The sequence below is a fragment of the Medicago sativa genome, chromosome 6 (assembly GCF_051527215.1).
Source record: "Medicago sativa cultivar Bolivia chromosome 6, Bolivia_mono, whole genome shotgun sequence".
Lineage (NCBI taxonomy): Eukaryota > Viridiplantae > Streptophyta > Magnoliopsida > Fabales > Fabaceae > Medicago > Medicago sativa.
This window is the reverse complement of record NC_140754.1, coordinates 29,749,652-29,772,399: the sequence shown is the minus strand read 5'-3', so window position 1 is coordinate 29,772,399 and position 22,748 is coordinate 29,749,652. Positions and strand designations below refer to the sequence as shown.

Below are 22,748 nucleotides of genomic sequence, written 5' to 3'. Positions count from 1 at the left end.
GTTGATATATGTAGTACCAAACAATTCTTATAAGTCTTCCTTCAACCATGCAGTCCCATATCTGCACGGCCTCAGGATCCCTCTCATTCCGGTGTGATTCGGATTGTCTAGAAGCTGTCAGGAGCCACTCATTGTCGTACCTTGTGCACCGGCGATCACTTCCCACCCTCGTCAGCCTTGCGTGTTACATGCCCACCAGCTTCCGCTTTGTTCATTCCCGAACCACACTGTACTAGGAGAGTTCTACTCTGATACCATTTGTAACATCTCAGACAACTTTAAGCATTGTCACCTGACCCTACAAACCAACACGAGTCTTTTCAGCGTGTTTTGTCCTCACTCACATGCTTACCGGCAAACTTCTAGTAGGTCACCCATCCAAAGACTACTCCAAGTCAAGCACCCTTAACTGTGGCGTTCTTATGGAATGAGCTACCAAAAAGAAGGTGCATCTTGTTGATATAGGTAGTACCAAACAATTCTTATAAGCCTTCCTTCAACCATGCAGTCCCATACCTACATGACCTTATGATCCCTCTCATTCCGGTGTGATTCAAATTGTCTAGAAGCTGTCGGGAGCCTCTCATTGTCGTGCCTTGTGTACCGGCTACCACTCCCCGTCCTCGTCAGCCTTGAGTGTTACATCAATCGTGAGAATCCAAGATTAATTATGGATCTAGGTTTTAAATTTGATAATCAAGTATCTAAGATTAATGTAATGAAGGAAGAAATGAATAAGGGGTCCAAGTTCTACCTTTATGAATTGATGTGTTTCAATTCCATAGTTCGTTATTAATAGTTGGATCCAATTAATTTGAGATTTTAGTGAATGGTGTAGGATTCAATCAATTCTTGCTTTTTCTGGGCTTGTTTGTTCAAGTTTTTATGGGTTTAATTTATATGAACATAATATTTGAGATGATGAAGATCTAGAAGAAGAAGAAGAAGAAGAAGAAGAAGAAGAAGAAGAAGAAGAAGAAGAAGAGGGAATGAGAAGAAGAAAAGGAAAATAAACCAGGTGTTGGTGGGTCACTGTTACATACAATGGACCTGCAATCAAACGGTTGAAATCATATCAAAAATAGTAGACATTAAAAAACTAACAGAGATGATCGAAATAGATAACGAAAGAATACACAAGGGACCAGTTTGAGACAATTCTTAGTTAAGAGACCATTTGGAGACAAAGAATTAAGTTAAGGGACCGACTTATCAATTAAACCATGTATATATGTATATATATATATATATATATATATATATATATATATATATATTGATGGACGAATTTACAAAAGCAAAAAATCGAAACAAGTGGTAAAGTAGCAAGTTATCGTCTCCACAAAGATTGTCATTAAACAAAGCAATTAACGAAACTTATATGATTTGAAATGCAATTAAAAGAATTTATGGTTTAGGTTTGCAAGTTTGAAATTGTCTTACACAATGCGAGATTAAGTTGTTGGAATTAACTTGGTTGTTGGAATTAACTTGGTTTAACGTTAGTTATGACCTACCTTGAGTCCAAGCAAAACCTATTTTATACTTAATTAAGCTTAATTAATCTTTTATTGTTTTAGAAACCTTTATTTCTGATATAATGATTTTATATAAGTTTTAGGAATAATTCATGCTTGCTAGTTTTGGTTTGAATGAAATGTTATGTGAAGATGTTCAAAGAAGCAGCGCTGAAGGCAAGGTTGTAGCGTTACGACATATCAGACTTGGTCAGCGCTGAAGGCGAAAGCTGTAGGAAGTTGCAGTGTTACGACGTTTCAGAAAGTTCTAGCGTTTAGAAGTATCAGAATTGGTCTAATAAATATGCACTAAAATGGGTTCAGAACATATTAAGCTTGGAGAGGAAGATAATGGTGTCTCAAATAATTAAATAGTATACCAAAGGGATAAGGAATATTATGTTTAATGGTTTAGTAAAAGGCCATCACATGTTAAACGATCAAAGGACACAAGAATAAGAAATGACTTAACTATAAAAGGAAAACAAACCTTCAACTGTAAATGTGTGATGTGTGTGTGGAGAAATACTTACTTAGGGACAAACCCAAATGTAAAAAGTTTTGGCACACTCACGCAAATGTTTTTTTTAAAAAAAAAAGATAAATTGGTTTAATGATGTTGAATGATGTTGAATGATGTGATGTTGAATGATGTAATACTGATGGTGCAGCTGCAGGCACTCCTACAATGGCTGCTTGTGGTGGTATATTCAGAAACAACGAAGCTGAATGTTTAGGTTGTTTTGCTCAGAATCTGGGTCAAGGATCATCTTTATTTGCTGAGTTATCAGGAGCTATGCAAGCTATTGAGATTGCTCATAGAAAAGGTTGGCTGAACCTATGGTTAGAAACTGACTCTATGTTAGTTCTTTTAGCTTTTAAGTCAGTCACCTTAGTCCCTTGGAGAATTAGAACGAGATGGGAGAACTGCCTTGCGTTAACAAGACAAATGAACTTCATGGTGACTCACATCTTCAGGGAAGGAAATTGTTGCGCTGATAAATTAGCAAATATTGGTTTATCCTCTAGTACTTTTTTATGGATGTCTCAGATTCATGCTCTAGTTAGTGCAGATCATATAAGGAATAGATTAGGCTTACCTAATTTCAGATTTGTAAATGTTTGAAAGGTTTTGGCTTTATGTCCCCCTTTCTTTGTTTATTTTCTCTTTAATATATAGTTGATGCTCTTGGCATCAACATCTTATAAAAAAAAATGTGACTAATTTATTTATCATTTAATTTTTTTTATTGTAATGTGTGTGCCGAAATAATTTTATTTGTGTTTGTATCTATGTAAGACTTTCTCTGTGGGTGTGTTGTGGTACTGGGAATCTATTAAAATTAATCATTTTTTATTTATCATTAAAAAAATCTGTTTTTAATTTTATTTTTTAGAATTCCAGGCGTGAATTAATTATTAGTGTATGGGAATGACATTGTGTTGTCTATCAAAGTTAACTTAAAATGCATAAAAAAATAAAAAATAAAACTTATCAACTAAGAAGTATTGGTATATTATGTTCAAAGAGTGGAATGAATAAAGGTGAAAGAATCATGGCATTGGTACATTTGGTTCCACAAAATGAATAAAGGTGAAAGAATAAAGGATTTTATAATAGTTGACTTAAGTTTATATCATTTCAAGAATGAGACTTAGTGTGAAAAAACATTCTATCCTAATATAAAGCTTGTCAAATATATGGGAAATGGTTTCCCAAATGAAAAAGGTCATTCTGAGTCGATGAAATATTTTTTGATTAATGGTAAATACTTAAAGAAATATATTTCTCCTATGTATGAGATAAATATGGAAAATGAATAAAATTTGCTAACATTATTTTATTATTGAATTTTAACAAGGACAAGAGGTTGCACCATCGAATTAAACAAAAGTAAATTATTATAAAGTTATGACATAGACTAAAAAATTACAATATTATAGAGTTATTCTTAGTGGATTAATTAATAAAACTAATGGTTATCGTGAGCTTGGTAGGAACAATGCATAATATATGAAAGATACAGGGTTCAAACCCTGACCATCACTAAAAATTAATAAAACAAACTAATGAAGTAAGCTTAGTGACAACCACAAGGAGAAGCAACAACAACAAATCCCTCAAGATCTCTATATGAAGTGTACTTACCCTAACGAAGATTAAGGAAGATTTGTATCAACACTAACCTTTTCATCAAATTCATCATCCAAGATCTAATTCTTGTTGATGTGCCAAAAGATATGACAACTTCTTGTCCAAAGGCATGTATAATGTATTCTCGTTAGATTAGTTTTCTTTTGTGATTCTCTATGCTTTTTAACTTGCCAACATATTGTTATGTTGCTCACAACTATAAATAACATAAGTATACAATTTGAGCGTCTTAGGATCCATTTTTTTTGTTGTTTGATCACACCAACATTGTCACTTGTAGTTACACTACCACCATTTATGTGGTTCTTCTTAACATGACCAATATTTGATTTTTCTATATTCCTGTTATTGTTGTTGTTGGTGTCCTCGTCTTGTGGAAATTTTTTTACTCCACTGATGCTTGCCTCTTGTTTAGCAAAGGCTTAAAAAAATAAAAATAAAATATAAAATAAAAGGCCAACACTCTTCTAAGATGGTTGCCAAGGTCGAAATGCTAATAAAGCACCATGTGAAAAGGGTATTTCAACTATGTCTCTACTAATCGATCTTTTTGTGAGGTCTTGAGTTTTTCCTGATTAACAAGAAATTAAAATTGTATGTCTCGATGAATTAAATTAAGAGACTCAAATACACCCAATAATTTGTAATAGAAAAAACAACTCACCTGCAATTGGACAACCACCACTGAATTGGTTCTTCTCAATATTATCAAGATTTGATTTTTCTATATTTAATTTATTATTGTAGCCTTGTGTAGGTGATATAACTCCATTGTTGCTTGCCTCTTGTTTGGCAAAGCAATTATTCCAAGAGGGTTTCCGTGGTCGAAATGCTGATGAAGCACTATGTGAAAAGGGCCTAACAACTATGTTTGATTTTGTATGCCTCGATTGCTCTTCTGATAAACAACAAATGAAAAATGAGCATTTCAATAAATAAAATTAAGAGACTCAAATTCACCCAAAAATTTATAATAAAAAAAAAAACACTTGCAGTTGCTCTACCACCATTCATGTGGTTCTTCTCAATATAACCAAGATTTGAGTTTTCTATATTTAAGTTATTGTTGCCCTGTGGAGTTGCTTTAACTTCACTGTTGGTTGCCTCTTGTTTACCATTGTCATTCTTCCAAGAGGGTTGCCATGGTCGAAATGCTGACGAAGGACCATGTGAAAAAGGTCTAACAACTTTGTTGGAGTTCTTAGGCCTTGGTTGCTCTTCTAGTTGAAACATGTCTCTACCAACCGTTCTCTTTGTGATGTCCGAATTGTTTCTGATAATCAAGAAATTACAAATATGCATCATCTCATTGAGTTAAAATAACAGTCTCAAATTCATAATAAATTCAATAGTAAATTAAAAGAGAAATGTTATATAACCTTTCTCCATTAGAAAAACTTGAATTTCATACCCTCGCTATCATGATCAATTTGCAGTTTATTTAAATGCATATACACAAATATAGACATACACGTGTCTTTGCCACATGGTTGTAGATGATCCGGTCCACGTGTATGTGTGTGTCTATATATACATGCATACATATCAATGAATATTTAATTGTACTTGTAAAAAAACTAGTATTTAAAAATATTTTTTTATTGGTAAGGTACATATTTATTGACAAATGGAATGTCACATTAAAAATTATCAATTATGTTGATATGAATAAAAATTAATGATTTTTTTTAAACGTTTAATAAAATAAAATTCAAGTGTTGAATGTAACTTTTCCTTAAAAAAATGGTTTTGAATATAACTTTGTGAGGAAAAAGTTTTTTCATATGAAAAAAATAAACGTAGAGATATTAGAAATAAATAATTCACTACTAGAAAAAGCAAAATTAGAGAGGGAAATTATTGACGGAAAAAATAAAATTCCTCACAAATTCTTTGGTCGGAAAATTTAGTGACGGAATTAGAGAGGGATTTCATGTTTTCCCTCTCAAAATTTCCCTCACTATATTTTGCTTTTTTAGTAGTGATTATTCACAACCATTCAACATGTCTAAAAAAAAAATTAATGATAAACTTTGACTTATTTCTTTTATATATTATTATTTTTCCAAACAATAATCGACCTATTTGAAAATTTTACACAAATTTGATATAAATAAATTGGAAGAAATAATATTTTTATTAGATTACCTTATAAAATATTCATGTATTTCTACTAAAAAAAAGTATTCATGTATTTGCCACTATAATAAATAGGCTATAACTTTTCTCACTCTATTCGTTACTCGAGCCCTATTTTTTTTTTCCATATTATCCTTTGCTCGATAAATAAAATTGGAACCACGGTTAGAATTATATTTTACGAACACGTCATGTATACAAGACAAAATAAAAAACTCTCATCACTTCAACCGTTTCTATTATTGCCATAAAATTTCTCTCTCACACTCCAAAATCTTAAAACCTAGAATTGTGTTATTCTTGTAGGTTTTTTGCTCAAAGGCATCATATTTCAAGCATTTCAAACAACAAACTCAAGGTAAGATCTCATTCCCTTGATTTCTCAATGTTTGGGTCATATTTTTTTTTGTCACTGAACTTGTTTGAATTATATTTACCGAACTGAATCGTTCCATATTCGGTAAATATAATTCGAACCGTAACAGTTCATGGTTTTTTGTTAATTGTATGTATGTGGGATATTGCATATTTCAAATATAAATGCTTGGACCGCCTTAGGGACAACAAACCTTTCATGACTGCTTCAGCAATGCGAGATCGAATAGAGTGGGATGCAGCAGAAGCGAGGGTGCATAGGGAGGGTGTATTGATAAGATATGTTTTTTTTATGCAAACTAAAGGCATATCACATTATATTATTTTTTTTTTGCAGCGGCGTGCCAACTTAAAGTTCATAAACAACAGCGAAAAGCTACTGGTTATACAAGAACCAAATTTGGATAGGATGCAAGTGTGATGGTTCAGAGATGTCATGAAAGTCAGTGGACTTCAATGGTTACAACATGCCAATTATTCATCCTTGATCATATCTTGTTTTCTGTTTTTGTTGAGTGCATGAGGAGACCGCTAGCTTTCATCTTTGATTCGGAAGATGACAGTGACATTTGTCCTAACAGATGCATCTCCCCATCTAGGTTCGCCTGTTGGACCACCATATTTCTCTTACCATGTCTGAGGCGGTTGATATGATGGTGGATTTGTTGAGGTCTGAACCTGGGGAGGCTGCATACCAGGTGAGGAAATCAAAGGGTACTCATGCTCGTTTCGGCTGGTTGAGGGAGATTTTAAGAAGCATCTACTGCTAAGGGAGAGGGTGATGTGGAAGAGATGCAGATGAAGTGGGGTCAACCTCTCTGCGTCTATCTACTTTACTTGGTGGGTTTCACGATATTCACTAACAAGAGTGCAAACTATGTGGATGAGCAATACCTGAAGTACTTCAAGGACCTGGAGCTAGTCTCTGATTTTTCATGGGGGAAAAGCTACCCTTGCTCACCTATACATGGAGCATAACAATGGAGTCCATTATATGTTAAAACAAATTGTTGGATACATGACCTTGTTAGGTGTAAATAATAATGAATTGTTTATGGGAAATGTTAACGAATGCCCCCGGGGCACTCTTTAAGCACCTATAAAAGTAAGTTTTTATGAAAATCAGTGTAATTAATGCATTGAAATTTGTGACATTTGAATTTTTTAAAAATAATTTCTAAATTTGGGATGCTTAAAGAGTGCCCCGGGGGCACTCGTTAACAAGACCCATTGTTTATTTATTTACATGTCAGTTCATGTTTTTTATACTAATACTTATATGTTGACTTTGCAGGCTGTCATTTTTCTGCACTATAATGGAATCGAGTTCAAAGATTATTGAGGTGGATATACGGAGGATCAGCATATACGAGCCATGATGTTTATTCCTTTGAAATGGTTAATTTGTGACAGATCTCACAAGATCGCATTTGGATCAACTAGATATTGGGTCTATTATCATGAACCTGTATGAGCCCCTCTACCAGGTGTGTCTATTTGAGGGAGTTAGCCCTTATTTTGGATGCCTTAAATACGGACCTCGTAGGGTCTGATATCTGCCGGAGCGGGTGTTGCGCCAATTTAGTTACGTTCAAACCATCCCTAGGAATCCACATACGTGTGAAAATCCCCAGATGACCAATCAAATGATTAGCCAACACTACATGCAATATCTTGATTGTGTGTTGTCTGAGCAGGATTTGGGTTTGCCTGCTCTGATTGGTCTAGAGGTGGCAGTTGGGTTCATAAGATGGTATTATGCCAACTCATATCCATACATTGTACGTCAACAAGAGGATGCTTATATCCCAAGGCCACCTGAGCAATAGGCCATTGATGAGGATGTTGTTGAGGAGCATGGAGATCATTGGCTAGATGGTGTCTCCCGAAATACTATGAGTATTAGAGGTGCGAAGAGACTGAGTTCTAGTATGTATTGTCCAAGTTATAGTATAAAAAAATATTGATCCCACATGGACAGGGAGCTATAACTTGCTATATCACAAGACTCAGCTGACAATCCAAAGCGCTACATCCTTCCATATCTTCAGTGATGCATTATCCATTCCACGACGTAGCTTGCCAGTTCTCCAATGCCATTATTCACCTTGTTCCATCAAATATCCAAAACAAGCATTACTTTTTCAAAAAGATCAAATAACACTAAAATTACAAACATAAAATCCTAAATAGGCACTCATAGGATGCTTTAGGTCATGCATTCACTCAATTTCTCAATCATTATGGGGATAAATGCAATTTGACAACCTACTATTTTGCCAGTTATCAATAGACTTCAAGTCACGCTTAGCACACGTCATAGACCATGCTCTTTCTATCATTGGCAGTGGTGAGGTGGTGGAGGGAAGTCTGGCATGAATTAGTTTGCATGCGATTCTGCAGGAGGCCTAGGGAGGGATTCTCTAAAGTCGTAGGCGTTGTAGGGGTGCTAGGGCTACCTAGTAGTTTTATTACTGTGTTGTACCATATGAATAATTTATGTTTTTTGAATTTGTGTTTGAATGCTTTTGATTTTGTTGTAACCTTCAAAATATTTGAGACATTGTTTCAATTTGATGTTACATGCATACTTTTAAAAACTGTCTCGGATCGGTTAAATCGAGAACAAGAGCCATGACCGATTCGAACTACTTTTTGGTTCAATCATGTAAATGAACATGTGCGTGACTCAGTGAAAACCAATGACTCAGCCGGTTTGGTGAACCAGACCGGGTCAAGACAATGTTTTTGAGAAGAAGAAAATTCAGAAAAATTGAGAAGAAGATGATAGGATTGGTTGACCTGACTACGATGGTAAGATGGGAAAGCAAAATAGTGGTAACTTTATGATGGATTATGAAAAAAATAATTTAGATCTAGTATGTGTTTTCCGATTACAAATCTGCATGCTTAGAAACTCAGTGAGATGGAGGTTTTAGTGAGAGAATAAAAAATGAACAAATAACCAATGGAAAAGATGTGACGCTGCAACAAGTGTAACAAGAAAAGTAGGGTTATGCATTTTGTCTTTTTACAAAATGGAGGATTAAGTGAACACGTAATTTATTTTAATTTTTTTTGTCTGGATTTTAAATAGATATTTTAAAAATTATATATTTTACAACTATACACTATACTCCATTTTGTCATTGATATAAACAAAAATTATATTTCAGATTAATTGAATAATTGATATATGGTCTATATTATAGTAATGGGAGATATTATTTTATAAAATTATTACTTTATTGATTATGGATAAAATCTAGTTATTAAAAAAAATATAAAAAAGATACATTTGTCGCCTCAATTGACAGGGGTTGCAGTATGCAAGGTTGGAGTTAGAATCATAAATTCCTTGATTATTCATTTTAAGAGGTGAATTTCTAGCTATTATGTTACTTGACAAAAAAAAATACACTTTTGTGTAAATATTATAGCTAGTTATGTTATTGTAAATGATTTTATATTTGAAAAATGAGTTTGAGAAATTATGTCAATTTCATATTTTTATCAATGTCATGAGTTTTTTTAGAATTTTTTTATAAACCGAGATATATGTTTAGTACGGTTTAATAACTATATAATTTTTGCAGAAACTGAATTATATGAAGTCATTCGGTTTAATCTGGTTGAGTTATGTGGTTTAACCAACGACTTAATGGTTGTCCAATGACTCATTGACCTTGTCGAGTCGATGACCATACTGATTTTTAAAACTATAAGTGCATCTGGTTATGAACAAAATTGGAGTGTGTTTGAACACATTCATTTAAAAAAATGTTATAGGTTGGAGTATCAAAAGCTTAATAATCTTGTCAAATGTTCTGTAACATCCCGCTCGTCAGCTAATGGAAATATTACCCGTGATCGTGCCAGAGGAATTAATTCATGGGAAGTAAGTTTATGGTTAATAATTTATGACATGTCAGCATAATACGGGAAAAATATCAGAGTTGTTTTAAACACGTCCAAGGCAAGGGCAAAATGGTAAATTCATGTGGAAAGGATATTTATATTGTTTTGGGGGGGAAAATATCTCATAACCCTTATCCTTTTCTCTCTCTTTCTATGTTGGCAAGAGTTTCTCTCTCTCTCCTTCTCTTCTCCCACGCCCTTCTCTCTTTCTTTCTTCAATTCTTCTCTAATTCTCCTTCTATACCAAGCATATTTTCTTGTTCCTTCATGATCCTCTAACTTGGGGAAGCTTGGTCTTCTTTTATTTTTCCTTTCCTCCTTTCAAGAAGAGATCTAAAATCTAGGGTTTGATCTTGATCAAGAAGTTGAGGCTTTAGATTGTTGGTTTGGGAACTTATGTTGATTATGCTTCATGGGGTTGGTGAAACAAGCAAGAAACAACTATGAGCTAAGAAGCAAGAATTAGGGTTTGTTGGTGAGTAAGTTCAAGTATGGTTTCTTCATGATCAATCAAGTATCATGATGTCTTAGATTGCAAGAAAAGCATCAAGATAGAAAGTTTTGGACAAAGGAAGCAAGTGGAGCAAGGCTAGGGTTTTGGCATGATTGGGCTTGGCACATGGTGATGCTTCAAGAACTTGGTTTAGGTGAGTTCCATAGATAGACTTCCCACCCTTTGGGATTGTGATTATGCCATGTATGTATATTATGAGTAATATGAAATTCTAGGGTTCAAGTGTTAGACTAGTTGCCCCCTTTTTATGCCATGCATGCTATACGTGTTAATTCTTGCCATATGAATGTTTTATAAGTTTCCAATCATCAAATATGTTCTATAACACATAGAGACACTTGGTTTGGGGTTTTTGGGTCAAAAATACCATTTTTAAGTGTTCTGGACTGTCCTAACTCGCCACGGCGAGCTAGAACTCCGAAAGGGGGGTCCTGCTCGCCCCCAACTCGCCACGGCGAGCTACCACTCTCCTCCCCAGCAAATCTACTCGCCTAGGCGAGTAAGACAGTGAGGAATCTCATTGTTTTTCTCGCTTCAGGCAGGCATGGGGATTCGCGACGCGGTTTTCTCCGTGGTGACTTTTTACGAATGAAAACCCCTCAAACCAAGGTCCTAAATGAAGATCAAGGAAAGCAAGATTCTTATGTTAAAGAGGCAAGTATTATGCATGTTAGTAAGGCATGGTACACGAGAGACTCAAGTCATGAATCGGGTAGCAAATTATTCGTAAGCAAGGGAAAACTAGAGCCTCGACATAGTCGTCGAGAACTAGCTAGTTAGCAAGAATCCTTAGAATGATAAGACGTGAAGTTAAGCCCTTCGCATATATATTTTAAGAGTAGTATCTTCTTGAAGAAGCAAGTGCCATACGAGTATGGCCAGACGTGAATCGATTTCATATCCATTCACAAAGTAAGTTAAGCAAGCCTTTAGTTTACCTCTAGTGGGATCGTTCAAGGATCCGAGGTAAAAGAGATAGTATGATTAGGTCTAACCTTCATACATGCATAAGATCAAGATTATAATAAGAGTGTCATGTCTCTTGAATTCCTTCCAAGGTTGGGTTCAAGGGGTTCCCCAAGGGGAATGGTTAAGCCGAAAGGGAGCCGCATTTCACTAAGTTAAAGTGTCGTGTCTTTTATATACCTTCCAAGGTTGGATATAAAAGGTTCTCCTAGGGGAATGGGGTAAGCCGTAAGGGACCCGCACGTTCACTAAGGGAGTCCGGTGCGCTATTGCAAAGCATTTTCACCGGTAGTAAGGGATGAACTTCCGGGGTTCCTCCACTCGGAACTAATCCGTAAAATGAACTCAGATAAGATGTTTGTTACACGCTAACATAATCAATGAAGCTGACTATGCATATTTATTATTCATGTATATGTTATGTCATAGAGCCTTGACGTAGATCGTCAAGAACAAGTAGAGACTTGGCGTAGTTCGTCAAGAAGTAATAATATAGCAAGAATCACTTAGGTGATAAGAGATGATATGTTGTAGATACAACATATTAAGCAAGTAGAAGCAAGTAAAGAAAGATATGCCGGTGACGATCTTAGGTTTCCCCTAATCGTCCGGTTTAGAATCGTGTCATGATTATGGCAAGCTTAAGCCTAGATGCATAGAGTGTATTCTTAGCATTGCGGTTTTAGTTTTCCCTTAACCGCCATGGCACGTATAGAAGAGAAGCCTATAACAAGTTAAGAATATAAAGACGGCCCTAGCAAGCACCGCCGTCTAAGAAAGCAAGTCCCCACACACGTATAATCAACCGGCAGGTTGTATTGTAGACATGTGGTGACCATAGGTTTCCCCCATGGATGCCTATAGCCTAGGGTTAGGTGGAACTCACTGAGACATTATGTCTCATCCCAATCCTTATTTGTTTCAGATAAACAGGTTGGATGGCAAGCTAGTAGCCGAATGGACGTTTCAACAAGTGATCGTTCGTACCCGCAGCAAGATGTTATGGATTTTGAGGATGTATTTTATTATACTTTAGAAAAGATGTGTAGTATATTTTGTACGAACGCATGTTGTTGTAAATAATATTCATTCGAAATTTTATTGTTGCATATTTTAATGTATCCAGTACTAAACTAATACACATGCTAGACTTTCTAGATACGTCTAGTATGGGTGTTACATGTTCGTTACAACTTAAGGCTACAAAAATAGGTATTACAATTAGAATGTTCATTCTTTTTTGTTTTTAATACTAATATTTATAAGCAAATGCTCAGTATTTTATAATGATTTATGGGAATGAGAAACAAAATTATGACCCTGTCAACTTTGAAATGCTTAAAGATGATGTTTTTGATTGGGTGTTAGGAGGATTCACCACCATTCTTAACTATAATGAGGAGCTGGAAGCATTATGCAACGATCTTTCCACTACGACAATCCAACCTATTTCAAATGGGAATGGTATGTGATTAAAATTTCATTATTTCATTTCATTTGTATATATATATAAGTTAATTGTGAATAATATCTCTAAATCGATGTTATTGTAGAACAATTAAATTTGGAGGATGATGTTTTAGCTGGAGAAAACATGGACCAACATACTAATGTCTTTGATGGGGAAGGTTTTGCAGCAGATGTTGATTTCTTGGATGAAAGAGTGCTCAAACATTGAAACAACTTAACCCATTTGGGTTGTCCTAGTGGTATTGACTTGGGACCTGAAAGTGTGTTCCTCCTCAGAGTCTCAAGTTCAATTTTTCTCGGTATCAATTTAGGTAGATTAATTTAACTTCTTAAAAAGAACTCCTTGAAATTAAATATATTCGACATTGTAGTAAGTTAGTTATTTCAGTTTAAGTTGCAATTAGACTCCATTCAAAACTTATTGGAGATGTACTATTTTAAAATGTGTTGAATATATTTATAATTTCAAAAATGAACATGTTAAATTATGATAATTTGTCCAATAATTTCGACATTTTTTGTGTCATGATTTAATTTTATTTTTGGAATTTTTTTAGAGATTGGGGTACCAAGTTTGATCCCTATCTAATTTTTTTATGGATATTGAGTTATGTGACCTAGTAATCCGATTTTATCCAATTTGGTCACGTGGTTCAACAAATGACCCCGTCGTTCAACCAATGAACCTTTGAACCCATGACCTTGCTAGTTGATGGCCAGTCAAAAAAATTTAAAACACTAGATAAGATATTTCTAATCCGGCTTATACTCAAGATATAAAATAAAAAGACATGTCAAGATAGGATTAAGGTATCATCTCCCCAATTGTTGCATTAAACGAACGATATGAGTAGGATATGATAGAAATATCATATACTTTCTTATCTTGATCATCAAACAGATATTTATAGTCTTTGAAATTTATTAGATAGTCTATCCTTACATATTCAACCTTTTGGATGATATTCTAAGAAAATTTATAATTATTGTAAAATTATTTTGATATAATGATCCTAAAAATATTTATTTTTGTTGAATGGCAAATATATATATATATAAAGGTGAAATATCTCTTTAAAGAGTATAAAGAGATACAAATAATGAGTACAAAATATACTCTAGTCAAGAAATAACAATCCAAAAGGATCGCTCCCGTACAAACGCAAGAGCAAAAAATAAAACAACATACAACAAACTAACGTTTTATCAGGATCATCCAACGTCAACCGAACATGAGGAAGATTAGATACAGAATCCCACAATCAATCAATTTGTTGACAAATCCACCACATAGCACTATTAGTCAACGTAAAATGGATTCATGATCGCACTCAAATAAAGAACAAGTATGACCACCCTAATGTTTTTTTTTCTTCAAAAACTCACTTTCAATAGGAGAATTTTACCATATCCACCAAATGGAGGACATACATATCCTGACCTAAAAAGATGCGAGTATTACGAGATCTCCACAAGGATCACATAACAGTTTGTCAGATGGATAAGAAATTTAACCTCTCATTTTTCCCTCACCTAAATCTAACAGAATACTAAGAAAACTTGTTAAATATAAAGGTAAAATAAACTTTCATCCTAACTACCTAAACACATGATAACACACCTGACCTAAAAATGGACATCTAACAAAAAAATGACAAGCCCACTCTACATGTTCATTACAAAAAAACACAAGAAATACCCACGAGTCAACTATAATCCTCCTTGAAAAGAGATTTTGACGAGTCTGGTACCTAAAAATATTTTTATTTGTCTAACCATATTATTTTTGTTCGACTCGATAAATATAAGATGCACAAATGTATATTCCAAACATATAAAAGCTAACTTTGAGTTTTGTTAGCTAAATTTGTAATAAAATCGTCCTTTAGCGTCACGATGTAGCGACATGCGATAATTTGCAGGAAATTAAAATATAAGTTTATAACATTCACTTATTCATATTCTGTTTGACTCGGACTTCATAAATTTCAAATAGGAATTTGAAAGTTGTCTATTATTCCATTTATTTCTCCATATTATGCTCATTTGGTCTGATTGGCATAGTAGTAACAGTTTGCATCATCCTTGACGCTTCCTCTCCAATTTCAGCTGGTTAAAGAAATTAGCAAAATATAGTTAAAAATATGTGTGTATTATATATATATATATATATATATATATATATATATATATATATATATATATATATATATATATATATATGCAGATAAACATGATACAATCCCTAAAAAAACATGATAGAAGTAGTGAAGCAGATACGGACAAACATGATATGTATAATATAGAAAAATATGTTATGGCTGCCCACTATGTTAATTGAATGTCAATATGAATATGTAAGTAGGTATGGGGGAGAAAATCACTAAGGAAGAGGGAAACAAGAACCAAGATTGCCCGCTGGAATAAATCACATAATTTTCAAGTTGTTTTGCGTCCTGGTTGTTTATTATAGATCAAACGGTTCAAATTAAGGGAGTTATAAAATCATTGTAAACAATATCGGCCACACATTTAAGATCTGAAGGTTTTGATCTGTTACAACGTCCTGTTCTAACAATAGGAAATTCAGATCCAAAAAGCAGGGGCTACAAACCCCTACCCACATGCCACAACCGCAACATATATCAGTATACTATCAACAAATTCGTTTTTTGTTTTAAGGATATCAACAAAGATTATACATGTATATACACACACATCCGCGAGCACACATATAATTATATTTGAGTTGTATTTTTTAAATACAAATTTTAAGACATCTATGTAAGTGTAACATTGTATCCTTCTATCTATACTCTCACTTTTTATCTTATACAACATGCACAGATCATGAAAATACACGCAAACACAAAGGAGTACCATATTTTTATCATGTATGAGTATGATATATTATTTTTAATATCCAAACCCTAATTATAAATTTTGAAAAAACAATTTAGACATATGAGTCATTTTATTAGTACAAAAATATTGTTAAAAATACTAGTAAGCATTTCAATATACCTCTTGTTTTGTGCTTCAGCAACAAGTTTCTTCTGAAGCTCCCTCAGCCTATTCACCTCAGCTCTCTTATTCTCAATCTCCACTGGAAATAAACATACTAATGTGAAATAAATGGTAGAGACATGAGAATAAATGCTAGAGATATAAATAAAGACTAATGAGTGTTATCACCTTCTTGAAGTATCCTTTCTTTTTCTCGTACAACTATTTCAAGTCTTAATTGGTGGTGTTCCATGGTCAACAACCACTGCTGATTTTTGTAGACTTCAACTTGTGGGCGAAGGAAAGATAACTCAGCCTGCATATACAAAAAAAAATCTCAAAATCAACTCTTCACAAGTTTTTGTTTGGGTAGATATGGTGGGAATATGGATCCCTTGTTGTTTTGGATCAAACAATTTGTTGAGTTATGCCATTCAAATAATCAGATCAAGATCAAATGAGTCGCATGTCAAATTTACAATTGAATTCCAAATTACAAGTTGATACATGAATAGATCGATTATGATTGAATGGTTCAAATCAACAAGATCGTTGTGTATTTGTCTACACCAAATTAATACAAATAATCGACAAATTGAAATTCTTTGAAGTGGTAACCAGCGGCTCTACATGTAGAGCAATTGATGAAGATCAAACAACACAAATTATATGATTTTTTTCAATTTCAATTTGGTGAAATTAGAATTTGCGTTGTTTCATTCTCATCAAAAGAACATAGGCTTTCACGATCGGGGATAATCTAGTTCTCTTCGAGACACGTGAACATATATTAATAAGACAAAAAATTCAGAAATTACAATCTTTGAGATACGATAGATAATGATGTTAACCTGCAAATATTTTTCCATCCGCTCCAAATCAGCAATATAATCGAGCTTTTTCAATCTCGATTTTTGTGCAGAAATTCGATTTGCTAGGATCCTAAGATCAACAGAAGACAAAAGATGAAAATAAAAATATATTATATCGATTATGTGTAGGAAATAAACAACCGAGATATTTTGTTTCAATTTTTTCACTGATTTAGATTTGATTAGAATAAAATCAATCAAATCAACTATATTAGCCTGGGTATCACATTAATAGATGATAAATCTAATCTAAATACCATGAAACTTAAACCAACATATAGATTTATTTTAATTTTTTTAAAAAATAAGATGAAAACAATTACAAAATTTATTAAATTTATTATTATTAAAATCACAGTTGACCATGACAAGCCTAAATAAAACAACCTCCCATTATTAATTTTTTTTTCAGCTTTCACAAAAAAATGTAATAAAAACCAAATACTATTCCCATCAAACTTTTAGTGTTATGAATAAAAAATTTCAATCTTCCATATTTTTAATTTGCCAACTGATTTTTGTGTTGCTCATAACAACAATAAGTAACACAAGTATACCGTTTGAGCCTCTTTGGATCCAGTTTTTGTGTTGCTTGATCACCAACACCAACACATGCAGATGCACTACCGCCACTGATGTGGTTCTTCTCAGCATGACCAAGATTTGATTTTGGTACACTAATGTTATTAGTTTTTTTGTCTTGTGGAGTTGCTTTGACTCCACTGCTACTCGCCTCTTGTTTACCGAGGTCAATGCTCTTCCAAGAGGGTTGCCATGATCGAAATGTTGATGACGATCCATATGAGGAAGGTCTAACCATGTTTGATTTCTTAGGCCCAGGTCCCTCTTCTGTGTGCAACATGTTTGTACCAGTCATTCTCTTTGGGATGCCCTTCATTTTTTCTGATAAACAAGAAATGGAAAACATGCATCATCTCAATAAGTTGAAATAAGAGACTCAAATTCACACAAACTTAATAGGAAAAAGAAAAAAAAATTACTAACCTTTTTCCATTAGAAAAGCTTGAATTTCACTCCCTTAGTACCAGTGATCACTATGATATTTATATACATGCGTATACTACACGTGTCTACGCTACACGACTGTAGAGGATCCGGGTCCATGTGTATGTGTATATATGCAAAGTTATTTTTTACCATGTATTTCATTTTAATGTGTATACCATATATATTGAAAAGGAACAATATAATGACTTTTTGAATAAAGTATTCATGCACTTAATCAATGGTTCCTCTGTCTCATAATATATACCATTCTTGTAAAAATAAATTGCTTTACTCTCTTTATCCCACAATGAGTGATCTATTGAACAATTTCACACAAAGAAAAATGTATATATGCCTCAAATTCCATTTGACAAGTACTTGTGTGATGTATTGATGTATGAATAATTTTACACACATACAAAAAATTACACATGAGTACGTGGAAGGCAGGCGGGAAACAAGTTGCACCGCTAAATCTTGTTGGTTGGCGAAATCAATCCTCGTAAACACAACATTCATAGACCTAGGAGACATAATATTGCTATCAATGACCCTTTGAACTCTATGCATAATATTGCTATACTGGACCCTTGAAAGGCAATCAGGAAACTTAGGCCAACATATATTATGGTGTACGAAGGGATAGGTGTATAATATACATGTGTAGATTTGACTGGGGTTCACCACTTGTGATATTGGGGACCGAGGTTTTTACAAATGGGAGATTCAACCATCAAAGTTGTGACAAGCAAAGTGGCCAAACATAAGAAAACATAACTTCACAATCAACATGCTATGGTTTGTAGCGAAAACTATGATTTGTTGGTTCTCTTGGGTCGTCGCCAGCTTTGGGCCGTAGCTGCCACCTAGTGTGGGATTTGTTCGCTTCTAGTTAGGGTTTTCCTTAACCTAGATGATTCATGATGCGTATATATGGCCTTGTGTTCCCTTGTATTTTTCACAAATCACTTTTTTAGCAATAGTAACCCTAAAATTCATTCTCCCAAATTCCTTCACAATCTCATCTCTATCACTTAGCCAAACCCTAAATGTTTTCCTATCCTTACTTCTTATCTCTACCGTGGATATCAATCTTAATGGTTTGACCTTGGAGGACGAGGGTATGACTTTGAACCTTAACGCATGTGTCCAAACCTCGGTCACCTTGGATCACTGTCTAATCGATTACGCACTATCCGATAAGTAGATGTGATTGGATTACTTCAAGGAACGGATGGGCACTGCCTCGAGGCCGGTGAAGGGTTTCATCGTTATACCTACAACTGGAAACAAATACCTGTTTCAATTCACTCACAAGAATGACACTGAAAACGTGATGAAGGATGGACCAAGGACGTATGACAGCTGTAATCTGGTCATTCAAACTATTGCTCTGGGAATGGTTCCTAAGAATGTTTATCTTGATTTTATGAACATTTGTGTGCAAGTGCATAACCTGTCTTTTGGGTTTATACAACAAAAGGTAGGTGAAGCCATTGGTAAGCACCTAGGAGAACTAGTGGAGTTTGACAGTAAGAACTCTATTCACAGGTTGTTCATGAAGCTGAAGGTTCGAATCAATGTAACACAACCACTTAAAAAAGATTGGCAGGTTCGTTCTCGTGGTGGATAGTGGGTTCCGATTTTGTTCAAATATGAAAGGCTTGGAACTTTTTGTTATGTGTGTGTAGTTCTTGGCCATACTGACCGTACTTGTGAAATCCTATTTGATAAGGAGAATCCAGTCTTTGTGGAAGATATTTTAACGGCGGGACCTGAACTTTAGGCCCGCATAGAAAAATGAGTCTCATAGGATGGAACTTTTGAGGCCTATGGAACCTGAGTGTAGTTCCTAAATTAAAATACCTAGTCCGCTATTATAAGTTGAATGCCTTATTTCTCAGTGAGACTTTAGTCCACTCTAATAAAAAAAACGATTTCCATTATATGTTTAGTTTTGATAATTGTTTTGATGTGAGTAGTAATGATCGGAGTGGTGGTTTTGCACTATTCTGGAAAAATTATTTTAATTGCATTGTGTTTAACTATTCTGATAATCATATAAATGTTGAGGCAATGACTTTAGTCGTGGGGAATGGCAATTTACAGGTTTTTATGGATTTCAAGAAGGTAGTAGAAGACGAAATTCTTGGAATTTTTTTAGAAGTCTATCTAATAATACTTTTTTACCCTGGTGTATATTAGGTGATTTCAATGATATTTTGGATGCCAAAGAAAAAATAGGGGGTTCAGTTCGTGCTCGGTGGTTAATTAATGGTTTTAGACAAGTTGTTTCTAATGCGGGTCTGGTTGATATTTTTATGGAAGGTTACCCCTTCACATGGTTTAAAAGTTTAGGTACTCCAAGAGCAGTTGAGGAACGGTTGGATTGTGCAATTGCTAATACATCCTGGCTTCAATTATTTTATAAAAACACAAAGGTGGAGAATTTAGTAGCCCTAACTTATGATCATTGTCAGATTCTCCTAAACTGGGAGCTTGTTACACGTGCCTGGGTGCCAAAAAGAAGCTTTAAATTTCAGAATGCTTGGTGTGTATAACCGAGTATTCATGATGTTGTTTCTAATATCTGGTTGTCTAGTTTAGGTATGCCGATAACTGAGAGATTTGCTCATTGTGCATTTGATCACTCGAAATGGATTGAAAGAAGATATTGTTGAGTGTCGTAAGGAGTTAAGCATGTGTCGAGATCAGGGAGCAGCAACTGATCCTAACCGCTTGTTTTCTTTGAGAAAGAAGATAACTCAATTAATGATACAAGAGGATAAATATTGACGACAACGAGCGAAAACTCATTGGTATCATGATGGTAATTTAAACACGAATTTTTTTTTATGCGTCAGCCACCTCTTGTGTAAAAAGGTAAATTGTATTCTCTCCTTAGAAAATGATGCCAGGGTTCGTGTAACTGATGGACAGGGCATATGTCAGCTTGCAAAAGGTTATTTTGAGGAACTTTTCCTTGAAAGTAATAGTGATTGTGCACCAGTGTTAGAGGCTATTGATAATGTAGTGTCAGAAGAGGATAATGTTTGTTCAACCGCCACTTTTCAGGTACAAGAATTTAAAGAAGCCATGTATTATATGCACCCGGATAAATGGCCTGGACCGGATGGTTTTAATCAAGGTTTTTTCAGCAATTTTGGTCAGTATGTAATTCTGATATTTTTAGTGAGTGTTGTTCTTGGCTTAACAATAATCAGTTTCCACCTTCTTTTAACTCTACTAATGTTGCCTTAATTCCAAAAGGAACTGAATAGAATACTATGAAGGACTAGAGACCTATAGCTTTATGTAATATGTTGTACAAACTTGTATCTGAAGTTAAGGCTAATATGCTTAAAAGTGTCCTCCATAAATGTATGTCAGACAACCAGCCGGTTTTTGTTCTTGGACGCTCAATCTTGGATAACGCTATGATTTCTATTAAGGTAATTCATCACATGAAAATTAACAAGCATATGATAGACAAGAATGTGGCGTTAAAGCATGATATTAGTAAGGCATATGATGGCATTGATTGGTTATATCTTAAAGAGTTCATGATAAAAATCGGATTTGAAAGTTGCTGGATTAGGTGGATCATGATGTGTGTAGAGACTGTCGACTATTCTATGATTGTTAATAATGAGTCGGTGAGACCTATATTCTCTGGTAGGGGACTCATACAGGGTGACCTTCTTTCTCCTTATTTTTTTTATCTTGTGTGCAGAAGGTCTTGCAGCTCTTATCCACAAATTTGACCGGAGAGGGGATATTCATGGCATATCTATATGTACTAATGCTCTGATTATTTATCATTGTTGTTTGCAGATGACTATTTTTTGTATTTCAGTGCGGAGGAAATAGAAGCGAATGTCATGAAACATATTCTTGAAACTTATGAGAAAGCTTCTGGCCAATAAATCACTTTTCCTAAATCCAAGGTTTTTTATAGCCACAGTGTGTCTGGCCCCGTTCAGGATTCTATTACCTCCACTCTTGGCGTTCATGTTGCCATGGGCACCGAAAAGTATTTGGGGTTGCCATCTATGATCGGCCGAAGTAAAGAAGCTACTTTTGGATTTATCAAGGATCAAATTTGGCACAAAGTTAATTCCTGTAGCAGCAAATGTCTATCTAAAGTCGGAAGAGAAGAGATGATCAAATCGGTACTCCAATCCATTCCTTCTTATGTTATTAGTATATATCCCTTACTAAATTAATTAGTTGATGCTATAGAAATAATGATTAATGCTTTTTGGTGGGGACATGGTGGCTCCACTATAAGAGGTATGCATTGGATATCTTGGGAAAGACTATTTGCTCATAATAATTATGGTGGAGTAGGGTTTAAGGACCTCACATCTTTTAATGTGGCTATGCTTGGAAAACAGGGATGAAAATTTCAAATAGATAATACTAGTCTTGTGACGCGTTTGTTTAACGAACTATTTTCCTTTAGGGTGATTTTTTTTTAGCTCTAGGCTTGGAGCTAATCTCAGTTATGTATGGCGAAGTATTTTTAGTGCTAAAATGGTGGTCAAACAATGCTAGATGGAGAATTGGTTCTGTTGCTAATACTCCTTTGTTAGGTGCTACATGGCTTAAAGGCGGGTCAAACAATGTGCTAGATGGAGAATTGGTTCTGTTGCTAATACTCCTTTGTTAGGTGCTACATGGCTTAAAGGCGGACGTTCTCTTGCAACGCAAAGCCCTATATATGCATCCCTATATCATATCAAAGTCCAAGATATCGTAGACCCATGGACAAAGGTTTAGAATACTAATTTAATTTCTAATATGTT

At 34.4% G+C, this 22,748-nt stretch overlaps 1 protein-coding gene and 1 long non-coding RNA gene across 2 annotated transcripts; one reads left to right on the top strand and one right to left on the bottom strand.

Moving 5' to 3' along the window:
• Positions 1-2,205: 2,205 nt before the first annotated feature.
• LOC146914418 (uncharacterized) lies at positions 2,206-2,643 on the top strand. The gene has a single exon (XM_085721063.1). The coding sequence runs from the start codon at positions 2,206-2,208 to the stop codon at positions 2,641-2,643; it is 438 nt and encodes a 145-aa protein (XP_085577189.1).
• A 12,372-nt stretch (positions 2,644-15,015) lies between these two features.
• LOC146914417 (uncharacterized) lies at positions 15,016-16,370 on the bottom strand. The gene is made up of 3 exons (XR_015013317.1): positions 16,250-16,370; positions 16,079-16,160; positions 15,016-15,163 (listed from the first exon to the last, which is right to left on the bottom strand). It is a non-coding gene; the product is annotated as an uncharacterized LOC146914417 (long non-coding RNA).
• Positions 16,371-22,748: the final 6,378 nt, after the last annotated feature.